Source organism: Danio rerio, chromosome 4, assembly GCF_052040795.2.
Source record: "Danio rerio strain M-AB ecotype USA chromosome 4, GRCz13ab, whole genome shotgun sequence".
In the NCBI taxonomy this organism is placed as follows: Eukaryota; Metazoa; Chordata; class Actinopteri; order Cypriniformes; family Danionidae; genus Danio; species Danio rerio.
Genome location: NC_141024.2, coordinates 12,851,616 through 12,872,460, shown reverse-complemented (window position 1 = coordinate 12,872,460; position 20,845 = coordinate 12,851,616). Strand labels below are relative to the sequence as shown.

At 35.1% G+C, this 20,845-nt stretch overlaps 2 protein-coding genes and 1 long non-coding RNA gene across 3 annotated transcripts; 1 reads left to right on the top strand and 2 right to left on the bottom strand.

The window, feature by feature from the left end:
- Positions 1-6,704: 6,704 nt before the first annotated feature.
- On the top strand, positions 6,705-12,213 carry il17ra1a (interleukin 17 receptor A1a). The gene is given in 11 exon segments (NM_001100003.1): positions 6,705-6,940; positions 7,085-7,109; positions 7,208-7,354; positions 7,536-7,660; positions 7,744-7,870; positions 7,946-7,993; positions 9,266-9,417; positions 9,510-9,584; positions 9,671-9,743; positions 9,831-9,944; positions 10,398-12,213. Coding segments are annotated over 11 exon segments (2,349 nt in total). The 5' UTR covers positions 6,705-6,835; the 3' UTR covers positions 11,756-12,213.
- LOC147844656 (uncharacterized) lies at positions 11,855-15,825 on the bottom strand. The gene is made up of 2 exons (XR_015482899.2): positions 14,146-15,825; positions 11,855-13,515 (listed from the first exon to the last, which is right to left on the bottom strand). It is a non-coding gene; the product is annotated as an uncharacterized LOC147844656 (long non-coding RNA).
- A 2,076-nt stretch (positions 15,826-17,901) lies between these two features.
- Positions 17,902-19,118, bottom strand: tmem121b (transmembrane protein 121B). Its single transcript, XM_087248127.2, has one exon. The coding sequence runs from the start codon at positions 19,087-19,089 to the stop codon at positions 17,902-17,904; it is 1,188 nt and encodes a 395-aa protein (XP_087104253.1). The 5' UTR covers positions 19,090-19,118.
- Positions 19,119-20,845: the final 1,727 nt, after the last annotated feature.

Below are 20,845 nucleotides of genomic sequence, written 5' to 3'. Positions count from 1 at the left end.
CATTGAGAACCCAGTGCGAGTCTTCCTGCTACGTCAACCTCACATTTGGTTGCAAAATCAGCAGCAATCTTATGTAGTTTTATTTTTATAGCTGTATATTGTGATTTAAAAGCTCAAAATATTACAAATATTTAGGACACACAAGCACTTATATACTTAATATTTGATTGTCATCACATTAGACAACAAAATGACGTTTGCCTAAAAACCTTGTGCTGAAATAAGAGCACTGTAAATACCTATTTGACAAAAAATCATGACTACTTTTTATTACTTTACTTTTTATGTTACTTTAACTTATTTAAATAAGTTAATCATGCTCCAACTAAATTTTTTTTCCAGTTTTTCAAAGTTTAACTTAATATTTTAGTCAGTTTGATTAATATAAGTTTGAATAGAAAAGTTAAAAACAGTGTAGTTATAACCTGTAATCTGTTAGACTTGCTGCATGCTTATTTAGGTCAATGTCTGTTCATGCTCTTCTCTTTCTGTGCTATCAAACAGACTATATATATATATATATATATATATATATATATATATATATATATATATATATATATATATATATATATATATATATATATATATATAATTTTTTTTTTTTTTTTATCTATGCTTTACGTTATTTATCAGCTCCTCCTTGCATTCGTCATGTGGTATATCGCACACGATAGCCTTATCTTTGACAAATGAAATCACAGCATGTTCATTTAAAAGTGATCATGGCTGCATTTTTCATCTTCATCATCACCTTTGAGAGGGAAGATCACTGTTGGCAGTGTTTTGAACACTTAAGGGCACTCAAAAGAACACGTATGGCTGATTTCCATTTTGTCTGAGTGCCAGTGACATCCTAAGTGCACTTCTGGCATTTGGCTGTCTGTAGAACACTTAAGACTAACATATATTTAAAGTGAAAAACATGATTATCTCAAGGAGGTGATTTTTCTGATATGAAAGCTTGTTTCTGAGCCTATTCTTGTGTATTTTGGAACATTCAATTTGGGTATTTGTTCCAAATCTTAAGGTAAAATAATAGAATATAATGAAAATAAAATTGGTCACTCAAAAAAATTCATTAGCTCTTAAATCTATTGCATGGGTCATCATTTGTGCTGCCTGAAAGTTTTTTAGTTGAATCAATTGAACTTTTCTAGTCATCTCAACTCACATCAGTCAAACTGACTGAAAATGTTACAAAGTTGAACTTTGTTGAACTCAAAATATTTAGTTGAAACCTGACTAACTAGTTAAAATGAGTTTAAAAATGTAGTTGTAACATGATTAACTTATAAATAAGTTAAAGTTAAACAATTTTTTCCCTTTTTTGTCAAGTTTTTAAAGTGTATTATTTTAGCATAAAGTTTTTTAGCAAACATCATTTTGTTGTCTGATGACAGTCAAATATTAAGTCTACAAGTGTTTGTCTGTCCTACATCCACTCACTGGCCACTTTATTAGGTACGCCTGTCCAATTGCTCGTTAACACAAATTTCTAATCAGCCAACCACATGGCAGCAACTCAATACACACGGACTGCTGCAGTTCAAACTGAGCATCAGAATGTGGAAGAAAGTTGATTTTAGTGACTTTGAATGTGACGTTGTTGTTGGTGCCAGACTGGCTGGTCTGAGTATTCCAGAAACTGCTGAACTACTGGGATCTTTATGCATAACCATCTCTAAGGTTTACAGAGAATGATCCGAAAAAGAGAAAATATCCAGTGAGTGGCAGTTCTGTGGATGCAAATGCCTTGGCAATGAGTTCGCCGTACTCAGATGGCCTCCACAGTCACCAGACTCAATCCAAAAGAGCACCTTTGTAATGTGGTGGACCCAAAAAGTCGCATCATGGATGTGCAGCCGTCATATCGGCAGCGACTGTGTGATGCTATTATGTCAATATGGACCAAAATCTCTGAGGAATATTTCCAGTACCTTGTTGAATCTATGCCGTGAAGGATTAAGGCAGGTCTGAAGGCAAAAGAGGGTCCAACTCAGTACTAGTACGGTGTATCTAATAAATTTACCAGTGAGTGAATGTTTAGGATAAACTACAGACTTTTGAGTCAAAATATACAGCTATAGACATAACATTAGGGATTAGAGATTCTCAGTTTCTCTGGGTTTGTTAGTTGTGGGTAATAAATCTTTTGAGTAAAGTCAAATCTTATTATTAGTTCTTTTTTCACAGTGTACAAAGGAGTGATTATTGATTTCAAATCAGTCAAAACTATTTAAACACACACCTAAACTACCAAACATTTTATTGCATTACACAACAGTGAGATCATTTTCAATAATTACTATCCTAAAACATCAACCATTCATAGCAGGAATGTGATCAATCATTAAAGAGTAATAAGCAAGATTAATGTTGAAGTAGTGCACATTTTACAATAAGTTCCTAATTCCCAATGCTTTATTAATGGTAAATCATGTATAAATAATGAATGAATCGTGAATAACATGCAGACTGTAGATTGTGTCGTGCTAAACTACTGTACGTTATATGTTACTAACACATTATGGCTCCTGATGTTACTTTGAGGAAGCAACTTGATCTGTCTGTGCTTGAATTGAATTATTTACATCATTATTACCTTTAATCTTCCACAAAACAGTCTGCATTTTCTTTCATTGTAGGCTTTTGTTTAGTTTTCATGACCTACAGTTGAGCTTTGGCATATATTCTCCACTGTTTTTGGTTTAATTATGGAAAAGTGTGTCACCATGACCAAATCACTATAATATCATGGTTACGGTTTAGACCCTTTTGACATACATCACTGGAAAAATGTAAGTCATTGGTCGGATTCAATTTTCTGGTGGTGTAATTTTCCAAATTGGCTTTGACCCCTGAATATGATGGACAGCAAATTCTTGTTTCAGACTCATAAGTATGATTGGATTTTGCCAGTGTGGGACATTTTTTTGCTCCAGTTTCCAGAGCAGCTTGTCATATTAGCCGTGCTGTTGTATATAACTCTCTCATTCAGTCAAAACACAGACCTGTCAGCCCCAATCAGCCATTTTATATAGTTCAGCCTCCCTCAGTTCACGCTTCTCTTTATATAATTGAAAAACAAATGATGTCATCATGGAGACTTGATAAATATCATATGCCTTAGCCTGGTTAACTTTTAAAACTGCAATTTCTGACAATTCAACTGTACAAATACTCAGGTTACTTGGTTATATTGAAACTGGGTTGCCTATATATTGTAAATGAAGAGTTCAGATGCAAAAACCTGTAAATGCCATCTGAAATGTACTCCTAAATGACAATTTTTCTCAGCCTCCTGTTTATGTTCAGTTATTTCACTTTAAATGCAATGAAAAGCTTATTTGTCCATATAAAAGTCGAGTCAGAAAATAACATTTTATTTTAGAAGAAAATATCAGATGACTTTTGGAGGTTTTTAGGATGAACTCTTCATTTATTTACATGAGAGTTCATTCAAAGTTATTTTGAATTGATCATCACACAGTTAAACACACTGACAAAAATAACAGAAATATTTTAAATAAGAAATTACAAGGAATCAGCAATTAACAGACTGAAACAAGGTGATATTCTGTACAGTTTTCAGGCATCTGTTAATTGTAACATTTTCTTTAGCTCAATAATTAATGGAAAGATCCAAAATACCGTTTAAAGTGTTTCTTTTCATACACCCTCTCAATTGTTGTCTGTGCACTCAACAAATATAAGATATGAGAAATTTATTCAATTTTTTTATTTTTATTTTTTGGTGGAGACAACATATTCAGAAAGAGCTTTAGAATCAGAAAGAGCTTTATTGCCAGGTATGTTCGCACATACAAGGAATTTGTTTTCGTGACAGAGCTTCTACAGTGCAACAGAATTACAGAGACAGGACAAACATTTTTTTTTTACTTAAATGTTTTATGTTCAATCTACTTAAATTTGTAAAAATTATAACTTAATCAGTTTGTATTGGGACAATATGAAGGAATCGCATGGATCCCAGCATTTCTTTTTACAGCATGTTTAAATTACACCACATAATTTAAAGGCTGTTGTCTCGTAATTCTCCACTTTATCAGTTCTTGCATTAGTTTAATTTACTTCTGCATTCTGAAGGGTTTATTTTACAGATAGATATGTTCATTAATGATTTGCATTGTCATATGCATTTCCCCCGAATATGTTGAATGCATATAAGAAATATTGCAAAATATTAATGATAAATAATGTTTACAGTATTTTCGATTTTATTATTTTATTTAGTGATAAAAAAAGACTGATATAAAAAACATTTGATGATAAATAGGTATTTAGTGAAAAAGAGCGATTACAAATAAGAACAAACCAGACAGCAAAGAAATGTTTATAGATTCTACATACATTTTAATTCAACGGTGATAAAAATATTCCCACACATTTGACTTCAATATACCCAAAACTAATTATTAACTCCATTCAATGTTCAGATTTTTGTGCTATTTAAAATGTTTTAAAGGTTTTTCATTTGCTAATTTAACCATAAAATTATAGAAAAGCTGTAACATCAAAAATTTTTGATATTCATAATCATTCATATATCAACCAACCAAGGAAGTGTGGAAATAACTCAAATTGTTCACTCTGTTGGTACACCTAAAGTTAAATATGTTAAACAAACAAACTCCTGTAACATCCTTGTGATCAATATTTTTATTCTTAAAATGATTTTTTTTTTCTTGCTGTTTTGATATTGCAAAAGTCTGAATGTAACTTTAATGTGCTGCTTCTGGAATGATGGAGGAGGGAAAACGGCCACATTTTTGTAATAAAACTCAATGTTTTTGTCCAGTTTTTCACAGCCTGCATGAAAGTGTCCAAACAGTTCCCTTCAAATCCCAAGATGCAACTTGTTAGCGCCCTGGATTCCTCTCATCTCGGTCCAGTAGAGGAGTTGAGCACACCTGGACCCTCATTCACTTCATCTGAGGGTTTTCACATGGCAGTGTGTGTTGTCAGCCCCTCATAGACTCATCTGCACTCTAGATTCTGGTTCATTAGTGCATTATGAATAGACAGTGACTGTTACAGGTCACTCTCTATCTGTCCTCATCTGTATGGGTTCACAGTGCCTATGAGCTCAAAAAATGAGAGTGTTTAGTTTTGTGTGAATTGTTAAAAGGGCTTTTAGAATAAGATGTGAGTATGTGCTTAAATGAAACATAAGGAGTCTTTAATGTGCAAATATAATGCAGCTTTGTTAATTGCATTTTTTGGGGGGCATTTCAGATGTCTTTAAAATGCTAAGGTAATAGATGTATATTTTTGATTGTCCCTTTGATTGCTCATGTGAAAAATTAGGTATTCAGGGCAACTATAACGAACAACAAAAATAAATAAAGGAAATGCTGTCTGTATGTTTTATTTATTATTGTTGTTCAATTCATGTTCATTTCTATTGCACTTTTACTATGCAGATCGTGTCAAATCAGCTAAACAGAGACGTTCTAGTAAATTAAAACTGTGTCAGTCCAGTTTTCAGAGTTGAAGTTCAGTTCATGGTTTAATTTACACTGCTGAAAGTCGAAACACTGAAGAGCAAATCCATCGCAGCTCCACAAGTCCCAACCAAGCAAGCCAGTGGCCACAATGGCGAGGAACAAACTTCACTAATCGATGAAGAAGATATATATATATGGACAACATCACAAATAATTACCTCTGCATCAGACCACAAAAACCAAATAGGCCTATCTATATTTCAGCATAGAAATGTTTAGAGATTTTACATCTACTTTAATGGTGATAGAGCGCCCTCATGTGGAAAGGGAAAGATGGTTTGAGAGATAAAATATTTATGTAGACACATACATTTAAACACGTTAAATAATAAATAAACAATCTAAAGGTAATTAATGATGCTTTATTGTCCAGTTAATAACGTTGCATGTTTAAAAATATTACATCGTTGGAAATGTTTTCAGTAATCTTTTGTTTCAACATTTAAACAAGCAGTGTGATTTAAATCCAGGATTGTTTGTTATTGTAGCTATTATAATGTTTATACAATTTGTTATATTTAAAACAGAAGTGCATTTTTATGTAGCTAATTGTTTTTGTTACTTGTTTAAGTTACCTCATTTTTTCTAAAGATCATTAAAGGTGTTTATTTGTAAGTAATTCACTCTTGTCCAGTTGATCTTTCTGTGATGTTTTTCTAATATGGCGTCGCGTGCGTTGACTGTATTTGTGTGCTTATGTTCTTGGCGTTGAATCATTTTATTTTATTTTTTTGTTTGTTAACGTTTTCGAAAAATCCCCAGGATGTTTAGTTTTTTTAGTGGTGTTATGTCGTATACTACGACGAATACAACAAAAGAAGCTGAATATGCTGGGGCTTTTCGCGTCTTGTTATGACGCACAAACCGCAAACTGTACAGTAGCCGATCTTCAAAGATAAAAACTGACTAATGCCCTGAAAACATTTAAATTTACATAAAGAGCTAACGTATTTTTACATATATTTTTTGAGTTAAACTATTTAAATATGTAATACATCTTTTATGTAGCATTGAGTTAATAAACTGAAAAACAACCTACATCTAAGACGACGCGACGCAACAGAACTTCTTCTTATTGGTTGATCCAAAAAAGGTTGCGTCGCGTCGCGCGTTTCCAAAGTACACGAGGTGTGTGTGACTCAAGTTGCTTTGCATACAGAATTTCCAGGAAGCTTTTTTAGGTCGACTGTTTCCTGCACCTACGCCAACATTGTTAACTTGTCGAACGCTTGTCGTCTTTTAAACCTCTTAAAACGTGCATTCGTTCACATTTACTGAGGTTTATGTCGGATTAAACGCGAATAATGAGTTTCTTGTACCTGAAAGGTGCTGTGTTTTTCACCTTTATACCTGTAGTGCTGAATCTCGGACTTCTGGATGATGGGAATTCTCTGAACTGTACACAAGAGGTAAAATAATACACAAAGACAGCCAAATATTATTAAAAAGTGCTATTATGTTTTATTCTATGTGTTAAGACATCGTATAAGTTTGTTTTGAAGGTTTTACAAGACTCATATTTGTTTAATCTGTTGTTATTTCGCTTTCTCCAGGAAGTACCTTGTACAGCAGTTTTTAGTAAGTGCTTGTTTTCTTTCTTTTTGTAATTATTGTCTTTAATTTGAAAATATTTATTGTCTATTTATAAAGAAATCATTGTGTTATTTCCCCCACAGATAATTGCTTGTATAAAGGATGGTTAATTCCTTCAGCTTTCACTCCCAGCGCACCAGATGATTTCAAAGTGAGTTTTGATGTCAGAGAAAACATGGAAGGTGATTTGGAGCCAGTGATTGTGGCAGAATGGAAAGCAAAAGATGATGGTAGGTCACCTGTTATAAACAGTGTCTTGTCCAGCCTGTAGCCAGCCTGGGGAATGTGCTAGTCCTAGTTCTCATTAAGGTTTCCAATTTGTTCTTTTATTAATAGGCATGCATCTACTTGTGTGTATTAGATTGTTGTAATTATAGTTTAATAATACTTTTTATTATTATTTTTTTGCAGGAAGCATAAGCCATTTGAATGGAACAGAGCTTAGTGTGATGAAATCATCCTCCAACGAACATCTATGCGTTCATTACAATTTCCTCAAACCCTTTAAGACCATGAGAAATCGTGCTGGAGAAAAGGCAAGACTGATTAACCAATTGAATGATTGATTGACTGACAATTGATTGCCACAAATACTGAAATATGATGTGTTTTATCGCAGTGGTCTTTTTCTCTGGATAAAGTTGTGGTAGATCCAGGCAGCACATATGTCGTGACTGTCTCAAACCTTCCCAAGCCAAATTTAGACCACACCTTTTATAATGTTAGAAAAACATTTCAAGTTCCAGGTAGGTGACTCAATTAAAATACTCAATGCTCAAATGATTTTGCATGGAAATCTCAGTTTTAATCTGTAACCACAGGTTGTGATGATCCTTTGATGCGAAAGACCAAGATCTGTTTTGAGAGAGGTGAGAGATTAGCTTATTGATAATAAATTTACCCATACACATTTGTATGTTTATATAGAGTAGTCAACATTTTAAGTGTATTAAAAAATAATCATAATAACTAAAACTGTAAAAAATAGTTTTAGGACAACTTTGGTCGAGGGTTTTAATCCACCTTATATATTGACTACTGTGGATGTATATATATTAGACCTGCGCAATATTTTGTTTCTGCGTTTATGCAAAATAAATTAAAGCACAGATTGAACAAAGATGAAAAAAAAAGAAATAAACAGCACTTAATGGTTTTCAGTAGGACTTTTAACAGTGTTGAATAATATAAATTCAGTAATCAAATGTGAAATAACTCTGAATAGTTTTTATTCTATTGCATCAAATAATTAAACAAAATAATCTTCATGAACGTGACAAGCTTTATCATTTTTTGTCCCCAAATGGTTTAAATTCAATGGAAATCTAAAGTCACAGGCTTTAAAAAAAACACACATAATAAATAAGTCTTTCATATTATTAAAGTTAAACTCTGGTCTATTCTGAACTGTGTTTTTTGATAAATTATATTCCCAGTTTGACATTGCAGATCCTGCTACGATGTGACTAATGCAGATGCACACATTGTTATATTGATGCTGAATCAATATATTGTGCAGCCCCCCAAAAAAAAAAAAAAAAAAAAAAAAAAAAAAATATATATATATATATATATATATATATATATATATATATATATATATATATATATATATATATATATATATATATATATAATTCACAGTTTTATATATTTTTTGATTTATGTTTTTTATTTTTTTATTATTTATGCATTTGATTTGCATTACGAGACCTTGATCTTTCTTCTAATAACTTTTACCCTTACAGAGTTGGAAAAAGTGACTTTTATGAACATTTTTAATGGTTAAAGGTGATATATTGTCTGAGATAGTGTTGTATATTATACTGCAAAAGCCTTGTAATAAGCTGCCAGTACATTTTCTGTAATTTTACAGATTAATTTATATTTTATATTATTTCTTATGGGTTATATTATTTCAAACTACTAAAATGTCGATAAAAGTCACTTTGTTAAACTGTCGAGTTGAATTTTCAACATCAAAAGTCGACAGAGCTGAGATCAGTGTTCCATAATGCAATTCCCAACTGTAAATAAACGGAAAACACAAAATACAGAAACTGTTTTTTACAGTGTGTATTTGTATGTATATATGTTTACCCTGAATCACTTGTATATGCACAATTTGATGATTTTCCTAGGGGATACATGGCAACCCAATATTACAGTAGGGAGAACCAAAGATCCACATGGCAAAGATATTCTGTACGTTGCATTCAATCCCGGAGAGAATGTTGAAAAATACAACGTCTTTGTAAATTGCAATAGGAAAGAAACGAAGACTCTTTATAATGTAAGACACTTTCTCTTCACGTCTGTTTAAATACATTCAAATACATTTTTCATAGAGCTGTTTTCAGAGTGTGCGTGTGTTTATGTGTTTAGGAGAGCAAGACTTTATTAAATGTGACATATGACTTGAAGAACTGGTCACGCACATGCTGTAATTTTGATGTTCAGGTATGTGAGTTTGACTAACCTCATTAATGGAGTAATGTTATGTTTAATGAATGCTCTTGAACTTATAAGTGCTTATTCAAATTTAGATCCAGCCTTTTTTCCAAAAGTGTGCCAATGACTGTCGTCGAAAGAGCCACAGTTTTAACATTTGTGTTCCTGGTGTGTATGGACACAGTTTTCTCTTTTGAATGAAATATTTATAGTATATTAATTCTACTCATTTGTATATATGTTTCTCTGTATCAGCTGTCCCTCCAGAGAATAATTGCACAATCTGGATCATTTGGGTTGGATTATGCCTCTTACTTTGTGGCATTGGTGTTTTCGCAGTTTATCTGCGCTGCAGGAAACCACCACCAGGTAGGCAGTGACATTTTAGAGATAGATATTTATATCAGTGACGTTTATCGTGTGTTACACAACTGTGGCGCTGATGTCTTCCTGTGGTTAGCCACAATCAGTACCAAGACTGTAGAATACATTTAAAGGGGTAGTTCACCCACAAATGAAAATGTACTCACCCCTTACTCGTTCAAAGCCTATTTGAGTTTCTTTCTTCTGTTAAACACAAAAGAAGATATGTTGTTAAATGCTAGTAGCTTGCACCCATTGACTCCCATAGTATTTTTCATTCCTACTATGGAAGCCAATGGGTACCAGCATTCATTAAAATATTTCCTGAAGATACTCAAATAGGTTTGAAACCATATGAGAAAATCTAAATGGTCATTTTAATTTCTGGATGAATTATCCTTTAAATATGTAGTGAATTATCATTTCCAACAAGTATCCATGTTTGTCATTTTCATTTAGCTGCAGAAAAGCCACCAATAAAAGTTCCCTTGGAAACAACGCCAGTTCCACCCGGCCCACGCTCCATATTGATCATCTACTCAAGAGATCATCCTCTTTACACAGACATCGTGCTAAAGCTCTGTGCCTTCCTGCGGGCCAAATGTGGCACTGATGTCATGCTGGACCTACTGGACACAACTTGGCTCGGCACCATCGGCCGACTGCAGTGGATTGAGCAAAAAAAGCGACACATCGAGCAGTCTTCAAACAAGATCTTGATCCTCTGCTCCCGAGGGGTTCAAGCCAAATGGGGGGCAATTTGCGGAGAGCCTCCCGTCCTCCTTCGGGAAGATGTGCACTCTCCGGTTGGCGACATGCTGACTCTCGCCCTACAGCTGATCACACCTGATATGCAGCGTCCGGCGTCCTACGGGAAGTATTTGGTGGCTTATTTTGACGATGTAAGCACTGAAGCCGATGTGCCGTCTTTGTTTGACATTGCGGTCAAATACAAGCTGATGAAGCATTTCGAAGAGCTCTACTTCCGCATCCTCGATGTGGAGAAGTATCAGCAGGGGACGGAGCGCTGCATCAAGGATATCGGAAAGGATGAGTACTTCAACTGCCCCTCAGGGGAAGCCTTGAGGAACGCAATCGAAACCTTCCAGGCGCACCAAATGAAGAATCCCGACTGGTTTGAGAATGAGTTTGTGAACAGCGAGGATGAAGCGAGAGTAGAAACGGATGCACTTTTTGAGGTCCCACAAATATATCAATTAATACCAATGTGTAACATCGGACCTCCCATCCTAGTCAAAGAAGTGGACGTCCGTCCAGAAACCAAGAGCGTTTGTGCTGTAATTCCTGAAATTAATGAGACGCCCGAAGAGTCGTCCATGTTGATTGTTAATCCAAGAGTCCATCCAAAATACAGTGAAGTAGTTTCCTATCATCCCGTTGTGGAATGTTCTATTGAAATACCAAGTGTGGCACCACAACTCTACCCAGGTCTCCTTGCTGAACCAGTATCAGTTCCAGTGGAAACCTCATATCCTGATGCATTCCCAATGGGAGAACCATCAGACATTTGTCTCACTGACTTGACAGCACCTCCACCTTCAATGGAGGACAACTTCCATCTGTATCAAGATATGGACATGTCCCAGCCTGTAGAGATGGAGGAAAGTGAAATGGAAGGAGCCTCTGAAACAAGGCCGTCACGGGGGTCTGATCAGGGATACGGATCCAGATATTCCACAGTGAGGGAGGAACGCAAGTATCAAGAGGAACATTCCTCTCTGGCCAAATTACAAATGGAGCTTTTCCTGAACAGCCCCATTTCTTCAGATTTCTTCACTAAAACAATGAGGAGCTGATTTGGGTTGAATGTTTTGGTTCTTGCTCAGCCTTAGCTGACACTCCCAAAACATTCAATCTGTTTGTGTCAGGAATGACAACAGGAAACAGATGGGCAATGAGTTCAACCATCGGCTATTTTATAAAGGATTACTTGTTACACATCACACATGATTTGACATGAACACAAGAGTGTGTGATTGGTTCACTTTTACTGTGGAGCAGAACAAGTACCTTGGTAAACAGCACAGCACAGCACATGATTTATAAGCTTATGTTTAGCTACTGAACACACGTCTAAGTACTTTGGGCTTGCAATGTTACTTTTGTCCTTGTTTTTTTTTTTATAGGAATTGCTGTATTATATTGCACTAGAGTTACTTTCTTAATAGTTTATTCTAGATAAATCTCTCAACTTTGGAAGTCTGTATATAATAGGAGTTTGTTTCTAAATTTATAAAGCAGCATTCTTTGGTAATCAGTGTGCTTTTGTAACTATAATTTAGATCATTTGCATCCAACTTTGCACCTCTTATTACTTTTTAACCAATTGAATACATCCGGAGCCTTGCAGCTGTTGCAGTGCATATAATGTAAACATAACAGTAACTTAGAAATTAAAGCCCTTGTAAAAAAAAAAACCCTTGTAAAACATTGTGGATAAACAAGAGAGAGTTAGGTCGTCCTTATTTAAAAACGTTACTTAATATCTACTGTATATACACCAAAATCTATCAGTAAGAAAACATGCGTAGTATGTAGTTGTGTATATTTGCCAGGTTAAATACTGAGCAATGAGGCACAAAAAATCCCATAATGCACTTTCGGCCTGCATATTTAACACGTTTAGCTCACCCTGTACCCCAATCCTCAAAGCACAAGAGTAATAATATGTTAGAACAAGGATGCAAATCTGTTAGTAATTACATGATGTTACTCTCTAGAATATACTCTGCTATTTCAAAACACAGGACAAGCTCGCTTCTCACATTTAAAGGGAGAGTTCACCCAAACATGAACATTTTGGCATTGTTTTTTCCCCTTATGCTATTCTTGTTCTAAATCTATTTGGGTTCCTTATTTTCTGAGGAAAAAAGTAGATATTTTGAAAAATGTTAAAAATTGAGAGGCGGTACATTGCGCTTTAGCAACCCCATATAAATCAATGACTAAGCCGAATGATAGCGAGTGAAAATTGGTAACCATTGACGTTCATAGTTCAAAAAAGGACAAAAAGTATTGATGTTAATGGCTACCCTTTTTTAATAATATCCATATTGTTTTCTTCTTACATTGAATATCAGTGGGGTCCAAACCAATATTGTTTGAAAGCCAACATACTCTCATTATTCATTCATTCATTTTTTTTTCTGCTTAGTCCCTTTATTAATCTGGGGTCGCCACAGCGGAATGAACCGGCAACTTATCCAGCATATGTTTTACACAGCGGATGCCCTTCCAGCTACAACCCACCACTGGGAATACTCTCATTATATGAAAACAAAAATGTTCTCCGTGCTATTATTTTCCATTCACATTAATAATAACAGTAAGTGAACTTTGACAGTTTTTGTTATCTGCTCTTAACACAGTGGATTCTGATTGGCTGTCAATGTTTTTATCACTCAGTAGTTGGAAAATACCAACTATATTTTTCAATGTAGTTTATCGTAATGGATGTGTTGGGGATTTGGAGGAACTGACAGCAGGATGAGTATATAATATCCATATTGTCATTTTTGGGTGAACTGTCACTTTGCAGACAACTGGATACTGCATACTGGATACTAAAAAAGTAGGACTCAATAGTAGTAGTAGTAGGGTCAATAAAAATTCTAAGCTTTTATACTATATTGATCTAAAGCCAATCACACAGCAGAAATATGCAACAATGGGAATCTAAAAGTGTGTTGATATTAGAGATGTACCGAATTTTTGGCCACCGAAAATTTAGTGGCCGAAAATATGTTGTGCCATTTAATAGATCCACTAATTTTCATGGCTTCAGTCATTGTTGGGGTACTCTTTCAAATCTGGAAGCATTAACAACTCATATCGAAATATAAATCATCATCGTTCAATATGGAAAATAATTATCAAGATTTTATTTTATTTATCGCCCAGCCCTACTAAAACGTTTACCCACGCTTCACTTGGTCTAAACATTATGCCTAATGCCTTATTTTCTGTTAAACCAGTAAGGAGATATTTTGAAAAATGCTGAAAATCGGTTTGGTCACCCCTTATAAATCAGTGACTAAGCCGAATGACAGTAAGCAAGCGAGTGAAAATCGGTAACCATTGACGTTCAGAGTCTAAAAAAGGAAAAATAGTATTGATGTCAATAGCTACCTTTTTTCAATAAAATCTGTATCGTTCATCATTCAATAAAATGGACATTAATGGATACTAAAAAGTCTGATAAACTATATTATATCAAACCAATATCAAAAATAGAATAAAATTTATGTCAATAACAACGATAAGCTCTGGACCTTTTTGCTCTGTATTCATCTAAGAGTCAGTCACACAGCAGAAATGTGCAACAATGGGAATCTAAAAGTGTGTTGAGATTAGAGATGTACGGAATTTTTGGCCACCGGAAATTTATTGTCAAAAATACGTTATGCCATTTAACAGACCCTCTAATTTTAAGCAATAACAACTAATATCAAAATATATATCGTTATCGTTCAATAAGGAAAATACATATCGAGATTGCATTTTTGCCATGTCGCCCTACTAAAAAGTTCACCCACGCTTTACTTGATCTATACCTGTTTGGATGCCTTATTTTCTGCTAAATAAAAAAAAGTAGATATTTAGAAAAATGTTAAATATCGGTGGGCGGTACATCTGCTGTGGCGACCCGTTAAAAATCAGAGAATAAGCCCAATGATAGTAAGCAAGTAACTGTTGACGTTACGTGAAAATTGGTAACTGTTAGTCTAAAAAAGGAAAAATAGTATTGATGTCAATGGCTACCCTTTTTCAATAATATCCATATTGTTCATTAATCAATATCTTCTTTCAATATCGAAGAGTTTTCATTTCTGAGTGAACTATCCCTTTAAGTGTTTACATATTTGTTAAAATGACTGTAATTCTCATTGTAACTAACAAGACAGGGCATTCTGAATTATCATTATTTTAGACACAGATGCACTGCATGTATAGATGGATCATCTCAGCAATTTGTCTGTCGATGCTATCACATTTAAGTCAAAAATGGTATTAATATTAATAATCATACCTCATTTACTGACATGAACGTTATAGCATTTGGAACATGAGGTTCTGTAAAGAGAGGTAGCCTTGTACAAACTGATGGCTGGTTGGACCAGCGATGGAGTTTGGTCATTTAAGATGGATAACAGTTAGATCTTAGGAGGAGACGTAACTATCTGACATATTGTTCGAAAAGTGGCTAATTTGCATAAATTCATACAATTTCTTTCTTATAAAAAACGTAAAAGTTTTAAAAGTAAGTTTTGGCTAGCCCAAATGAGCAAAAAACATAAGAATGAAATCACACAAATCAATACAAACTAGCCACTATATACAAACGTTGTGTGAGATTACATTGGTTGTCCTCGTCGATTCTATGCTTAAAGTAGCCTATTAACATTGAAGGAACATCAGGAATCCATATATCATACATTGTTCGGCAGTAGCCATAAGGTATTTCAAATAGGGAAGGACTACATCACATTCACAATTTGAAGTGCACACCAAGCCTAACAAGTCACAAGGCGTATTTACACTTTTGGAGAAGTGCATCGGTTGACAAGGTGGCTGAGAACACTATAAACATCTTTCTACGTAACGTTTTTACATAGAAAATAAATCGTACAACATTGCACTTATGAACATTTCCTCCAGATGAATAGTCCTCACGTAATTAAAGTGCCTCACAAAAACAAGTGCAAATCAAAGGTCCTTGTGTCATCATGTAAGCACTGGTTTACAGTCACGTCCCGATACATTAAGTATATACTGTAGAGGTCACAGGTGGGAATGTTTTTCATTGGCACGTTGAGTGGTTTGGTTGTAGCACCGTTTGGGAGTGGAAGATAAGGAGAGGTACTATAGGAATATATATATATATATATATATATATATATATATATATATATATATATATATATATATATATATATATTGAGTTTCTAATTCAAACAAATTTTTATTTAACTAACATTTTAATAAACTAAATTTTATGGTTTTAAATAACCAACTTGACGAGAATAACTCAACATAGGCTCATTCTGAAAACGTAGCCCTACATACATTACTGGGGTTTACGAATTATGTAGCAAGAGCTACATTTCATCTTTAAAATGAACGCTAGAGGGCGGTATGACACCGTTCATCTTCTCGCTTATCAGCTGACCACTTACGTATGTACGGCTTTTCCACTGTTACGTTTGTCCAGTAGCTCGACATGTATGTCGGCGGATTTGAGACGCAGAGTCGAGTTGATCATGACAATGGGGTTCGAGTCTAATGAAGAACGGTTCTAGAAAGCAGGTAAGACAAAAGATAAAAAAATAAATAAACAAGTAATATACATGGTGAGAAACTTGGTAAAATCTGAAAACGTGGTAAACATCAGGGGGCTTTTCTTTCTCTGGATTGCTTTTTAAAACACTGTTGGTTGGGTTTAGGGAAGGGGTGGATGCTGGTCAGTCGGTGCTTTTTAAAACACTATTGGTTGGGTTTAGAAAAGGGGGAGGTTGGGGGGGGGGATCTGTCGGTTGATCAGTCAGTCAGTCAATCAGTCAGTGGACAGCAGCCTCTGGTGGATTTACGTCTGGACAGCAGGTGCGAATGGCACTCGTCAGAGAAATTTGACATCTGAAAAAGCACACACAGCAGCCTCTGGTTGATTCGTGAAAACAAAACCTGCAAATAAACTTAGCTCCGAGGACGTATTTTGCTCTTTCCAAAAATGTATAAAGGGCTACGTAATTAGAATGAGACTGGGATGGAATAATTTACACACGTCATTTTGCTTGAGTAGCTAAAAAAGTTTTCCTGATTTGTACAAATTGAAACTGTTGTGGAAACATCTTTTTGTTTTCATGTCAATTTAGGTTCCATTTAGGCAACGAGTTACACTAAAAACTGATTTGTTTATTGACGACAGTGTAGTCAAAACAACCCCTGTTCTCATGGATTTGTAAAAACTGTTTTAAAAATATCTATAATCAACATGGCGGTGGTAAAAACAGCATCAACACACATGGTTGTGTCCTCCACTATTGTTGTTTTAGTTATAAAGTAGCCTACTTGCACATATTTAATAAACATGCACATGACATCATCATATTCACAGGATCTAATTTATGTTGTTTACATGTGCATTATAACTGTATTGTTTTAAAAAACATAACTATTGTTTGAAAAGTCTGCATTTTTAGGCTGCAAATGAACTACTACAACAGCTGAAAAAACTTTTCAGTCAGTTCAAATAATGTACACAGCTGTGGAAATTAATAAGATGATGACTGATTTGCATATTCATCAAACATCTAAAAGGTTTTGAGATTATTGTCACTAGTTTTTGCAACAATTCAATAATGTTTTAAACGAAATATAAGGTGTAATATAGAAATATGTATCTAAAGCTTGTGCACATGTTGTCAGTTAGCATGTGCACACCTGTGAAAGCTTAATAAGATTATGGCTAATTTGCATAGAAAACTTAATAACGGGTTGGTGAGGGAATCATAAGTATTATAAGTATTCATTACTAACTAGGTTTATTAATAGACACTATATACCAGAGTATAATATAACTTTAATTGACTCACTTTGGCAAGTCGTTTTGACTTTTATTCTTTATCAGGATATGTATTCTTGATATCAACAATTTAATTCTTGATATCAAATTTTTTTTATTGTTCATATAAATAATTATCTTTTTAATATCAAGAATTAAAATTGCTGATATCAACAATGACCTTTTTGATAGACTCGCATGTATAGTTCGCAAGTATACTAACAATACTTTTTATTTACCTGTTCACTGGTTTGCAGTGAATTAAAAAGCAAAATTAGCACCTGTAGTACCTCCCCTTAAAAGGGCTGATGCACACACACACACACTACTGTGTAAGTATATACGTGGCCTCCGGACAGAACACCAGACCCTAATGAGCGCCTATGACTGAGTATTGACAGCCAGTGTGTTCACGTATCCATGAGGGCACATGTCGTTTTCGGAAACGCAATGGGAAAACTGGGCTGCGTTTCCCGCGCGTCCACGTGCAAACCTCCGGACACCTCTCAAAGACGCGCACTGTTCGACCAGCTCCAGGCACTTGCACCCCAAAAAGAAGATGTTCTTGAACATAAACACCGAAACTGGGGTTTTGTACACGAAAACGAGGAAACACCGGACCACCAACAGCGGCGCGTTGAGCAGCACGCCGGTGAAGAACCTCGCCCAAACCCAGCGACAGTTCATCTCCGAGGCCGTCAACTCATAAAGCCAAACCACCGGTACGCCCAGTGCGATGAAATACACGGATATGACCGTGTATCTAAGGTAAACATTGGGTATCTCGTTCTTCAGAAGCACCTCCACCAATATAAAGCTGTCCAGGATGTCCAGGCAGGTGCTCACGAAGCAGCCTTGGGAGTGGAAACGGGTGGCACCGTTGGGATCCTCAATGATGGAGTTGATGAGGCAGTAAAGCAAAGGCGCGCACAGCAACATGGTGATTTTAAACCCGGTGACGCCAAAGGGCACCTTCAGGGCGATAAGATCCAGAATGGACGTTTCCAACACGAGCACCACTTTTGGGGTGGACGCGATCACGTAGATCAGCCATGCAAGGTAGGCGAAGGTAAACTCGCCGAGGTTGCATCCAAAAATGGAGCTCTTCTGGTGGAAACCGCACGCTCGTTCCCGCTTAGACCTTGCGTTCTTCATGAAAAAGATCGCCCATCCAGAAATGACCACTAAATCCGTGGCGATCCACGAGCACCAGTAGAGATCCGTGAAGACGATGAGGTAGAAATCCAGCATGCCGCCCTGGAGGACGAGCACGAGGAAGCACAGGATCTTATAAAACAGGTTCTTCCTGGACCTCTGCGCGAACGTCGGGGTGGATTGCATGAATTCTCCAGATGTCATGGTGTAGGATTGGGGCTGAGCTGTGGCTGAGGAGGAGACCAGGGGCTGGGAGCTGCCCTCCTCGAGGTTGGCACTGCCGCTGGTGGTCTGCGTGTCTCTCCTGGACGCGACGCTTCGGATGAAGAGCAGCTGTCCGTTTTCTGGTGCTGATGAGACAGGTGAGTCGGGCTGGGAGATGTCTTTTATGATTTCTGCAGTCATTGTATTCATGCCTTCTCCTCCCGACTTGTTTTGGCTCTGCGAGAGTGTAATGAAAGCCGCTCAGGGGGGGCAGAGGAGGAAATCCCGTTATGGAATTCTGCTTGGGAATGGAATGCGAGCGAGGGACGATTCATGTTGAAAGAAATTATACATTATATCTCTTTCAAACGTTTTGTTATCATCGCTTAAAATAGTCGCGTTTGCTTTATTTTCGTGATAAAAAATGAATGTCTTTGTTTAATATAAAGGGGATAGTTCATCTAAAAATTAACATTTAACTTCTGTGTTATAAAGCTGCTTTGACACAATTGTAAAAGTGCATTATAAATAAACATGAATTGAATTTACTGTTTATTCACTTTCGGTTTGGTTCCAAATCTTCTAGAGTTTCTATCGCCTGTGAAACACCAGAGAAGACATTTTGAAGTCATTTTAAGCTGAAAACCTGTAACCATTGACATCCATGTTAGTTAATTGGTAACATATTTCCAGCACCTCTTCCAAAATATCCTCTTTTGGGTTTACCAGAATGTAGAAACTCAAAGGTTCAAAACGAGTAAAAGGTGAGTAAATGATCTATATGCCAAATGAACTATCCTTTTTTTTGTAAATTGTAAATTTAATTATGATTTTTATGCATGCAGTTAATAAATGTGTAATACAGCTTTTAATATAGTTTGACTCCTGTGCATTAAAATCTGTTATTATTTATAATGTTTTTTGATAACATACAAGATGCACTCAAACAAATGCATATACTTGTTCAACCTACAAAAATGAGCCCAAACAAATCTTGAGATTTCATTGGGACAACCTATTTGTTTTATGTTCAGTCCAATTTTGTTTAAAGTGTTAAATTAACTTAATCGATTTGTGTTGGGAAAACATGAATGAATTGTGTGGAACCCTGCATTTTTACAGTGTGTCATTCAGTCTGTGTAACAATAAATATTGTCAGCCGTAATTACAACAAGAATCGCTTGCAGACAAAATAAAATAATCTATAAGGATGACAGTGCAGCCTTCCCAAAAAATGATATTTTGTCACTTAACATACATAACAGAAGATCTGATGTTTGACACATACCCACTAAACTTTAATGAATGTAAAAGTCAAACTACGTTACTTCACTATAGATTACATATTTTATTTTAAATGACAAAGTACTTTTAGTTTATTATTATTTATAATAGAACTACACAAAGTATAAAAAAACAACATATAAAGTAAATAAGTAATGTTTAGGTAAGCGCTCGAAGCAGTGATGAAACTAAATATCTTTTTAATCTTGAATATATATATATTTTAAAGCTAAATTATGAAAAACAAAATTTTCAGAATGACCTGGAAAGCAATATCTGTGCACTTTATTGTAATATACACTGCCGGTCAAAAGTTTGGGGTCAATTTTGTTTTAAATTATTAATTTTGTTTAATAATTTAAATAAAATAAATCTGTTTATCAAGGCAGCTTTTATTAAATGTAAAAAAATAAATGATTATATTTTTATTTATTACTTACTGTATGTAGTTTCAAATGAAATTATTACTCCAGTCACTACTGCTTTTATTACTATTACTAATAACAATATTAACAATAATAATTAATATTAGAGTGATTTCTGAAGGATCATGTGACTCTAAAGACTGGAGTAATGAAGCTGAAAATTCATCTTAAAATCACTGGAATAAATTGTTAATTTAAATGATAAGTGGGGTTTATTTCTAAACTAATTTCGAGAGGATCATGCGCTTATGAATGAA